Source organism: Chrysochloris asiatica, unplaced genomic scaffold (genome assembly GCF_000296735.1).
Source record: "Chrysochloris asiatica unplaced genomic scaffold, ChrAsi1.0 scaffold00010, whole genome shotgun sequence".
Lineage (NCBI taxonomy): Eukaryota > Metazoa > Chordata > Mammalia > Afrosoricida > Chrysochloridae > Chrysochloris > Chrysochloris asiatica.
Window position 1 is genome coordinate 15,308,610 of NW_006408528.1, and position 2,330 is coordinate 15,310,939.

At 37.6% G+C, this 2,330-nt stretch overlaps 1 protein-coding gene across 1 annotated transcript in view; it reads right to left on the reverse strand.

The window, feature by feature from the left end:
* Positions 1–425: 425 nt before the first annotated feature.
* RBM48 (RNA binding motif protein 48) overlaps positions 426–2,330 on the reverse strand; it is a 15,944-nt gene continuing 14,039 nt past the window's right edge. Inside the window, exon 5 of the mRNA XM_006834298.1 lies at positions 426–512. Coding sequence (XP_006834361.1) covers positions 426–512 — 87 coding nt within the window. The remainder of the gene's footprint in view (positions 513–2,330) is intronic.

Here is a 2,330-nt window from a genome sequence, read left to right on the forward strand (position 1 = left end):
GTCTTGATTTTGAAGTCCTGGCATTCAGAAATATCCTCACTTCTGATTACTGAATATGAATCACAGGCCTCCAGTTAACTATAGACCCTGCAGAGTTTTTCACATCAAGAGAATCAAAAACAGATTCTGGCTAGCTATCCTATTTATATATAAAGATTCTACATTTGATTCAATCAGTTTGTATGAAGCTATTGTAATGTGAGAGGTAGTGTCATACAATTTTAAGTTATGCATCAAAATACCTAAATAATAAATGGCAATTTGTAAAATTTTAAAGATCATACTACATTAGATACATAGCTTGAATGAAATTCCAAAGAAAACAAAAAAATACCAGCAGTAAAATCTCTTTGATAATTAAAATGACAGATTAAAAGTAAAAAATAAATATTCCTTTCAGAAAATATTAATTTGCTGTTGGCAATCTATATTCTTCTTCTTTGCTTTACTGGATGACTTGGACGCTTATCTTCCAGCTTGTCCTCTGAAGGCTCTGGCACTGGTAAAATTACCTAGTTTGAGAAAAAGAAAACCACCAAATCTTAGCTGCTATAACAACAACAACATTGTACATGGGTACATAAACTATTAGAAAAGGTAAAAAGTCATCATGTTTGAAAGAGTTTTCCCAAGTTTAGGGGAGAGCTACAACCGAGGGACAAAGCAAACTCCGCCCAAACTTTGATGAGAGTGAAATTTCTAAAAAAATTTTAGGGGAAAAAAGTGAGCATATGCTTTCATTTCTTTTACAAAATAGACACAGATACAGATCTTGATTATGTATAACCTGAAACATTAATGTCTGCTGTTAAAGACACAAGGAAGCTTGAATGAGGAAAACATTAGAAAATAGTTGAATCCTTCATTTTCTTAGGGAAAAATAAAAACCAAAACACATCATCAGAAAATGAGTGGACAGTAAGTCAAGGCAGACTAAAGCAGTCTTTGCTTAAAAATGAGAGGCCCTGGTGGTGCTGTGGGTTTGGTGGCTAACTGCAAGATCAGCAGTTCAAACCCACAGCCACTCCATAGGAGTAAGGTGAATCTATCTGCTTCTGTAAAGATTAAAGTCTCAGAAACCTGATACAGGGTCACTATAAGTTGCAAGTGACTTGGTGGAAGTGTGTTTGGTTTTGATAAATTGCATTCAGTATTTCTCTTTTTCTTGTTCTACTATTTCTGTATTTAGGATTTTGACCTTACATCTTTTCCTTGAAAATGCTGATCGCTCTGGCTGAGACAGCTCTATACTGATGCCTCACTCTACTACCTGAAGGAAGTGAGGATGTCAGTACAAGCAAAAAAACTCAAGAAGGTTTAAGCATAGACATTATATCCATGGAGTTTTATTAAAAGAGAAGCCCTCATCCTTAATAATTACCATCGGACCCGACTCGATGGCACTTAACAACAACAACAACAAAAAGCCTCATAAAAAAGAAACTACCTTCCCTGTTGCTGTCAAGTCAATTTCAACTCATAGCGACCCTACACTACCGAGAAGAACTGCTCCTTAAGGTTTCCAAAGCTGACATTTTTATAGAAGCAGACTGCTATGTCTTTCTCCCGAAGAGTGACTACTGGATTTGAACTGCCAACCTTTCAGTTTCTAGCCTACTGCTTTTACCATAGCATCACCAGGTTCCTGTGAAGCTACTTTGGTGGTGGTGGTGGTATGCCATAGCGCAGATTCCAACTCATAGCGACCCTATTATAACCTAGTAAAGGGTTTCTGAGGCTGTAAATCGTTACAGGAGCAGAAAGCTTCATCTTTCCCCGGCGGAGCACCTATAGGACTCAAACTGCTGACCTTGTGGTTAGCAGCTCAGCCTGTAATCCACAATGCTACCAGGACTCATATGGCATTTCCTTTACCTGACTTAAATCACACGGTAAAATATATGAATGACCACGTGGAAAGCATTTTCTGAATCTTGGGAGTTAAAATAGAAGAGAATGGTATTTGACCTTCCTTCAGTTTATGACTAAAAAGCCCACCTCCCACTAAAGATGCCTTCAAAATGCTAACTCAAATATTAAATTTAGTTCAACTGTGCTTAGGAAAAGGAAAGTAATTATGTAAATAATGTTGAAAGTGACTACATAGCACAATCTATTTAGATTGGATTAGATATATAATCTATTATTATATATTGTAGTTGTTGTTAAGTGCCATTGAGTCGCTACCGACTCTAGCAACCCTATGCACAGCAGAATGAAACACTGCCCGATCCTGGGCCAACCTCACTACTGTTAGCACGCTTGAGTCCATCGATGTTGCCACTTGGCCAATCCATCTCGTTGGGGGTCTTCCTCTTTTTCTCTGACCC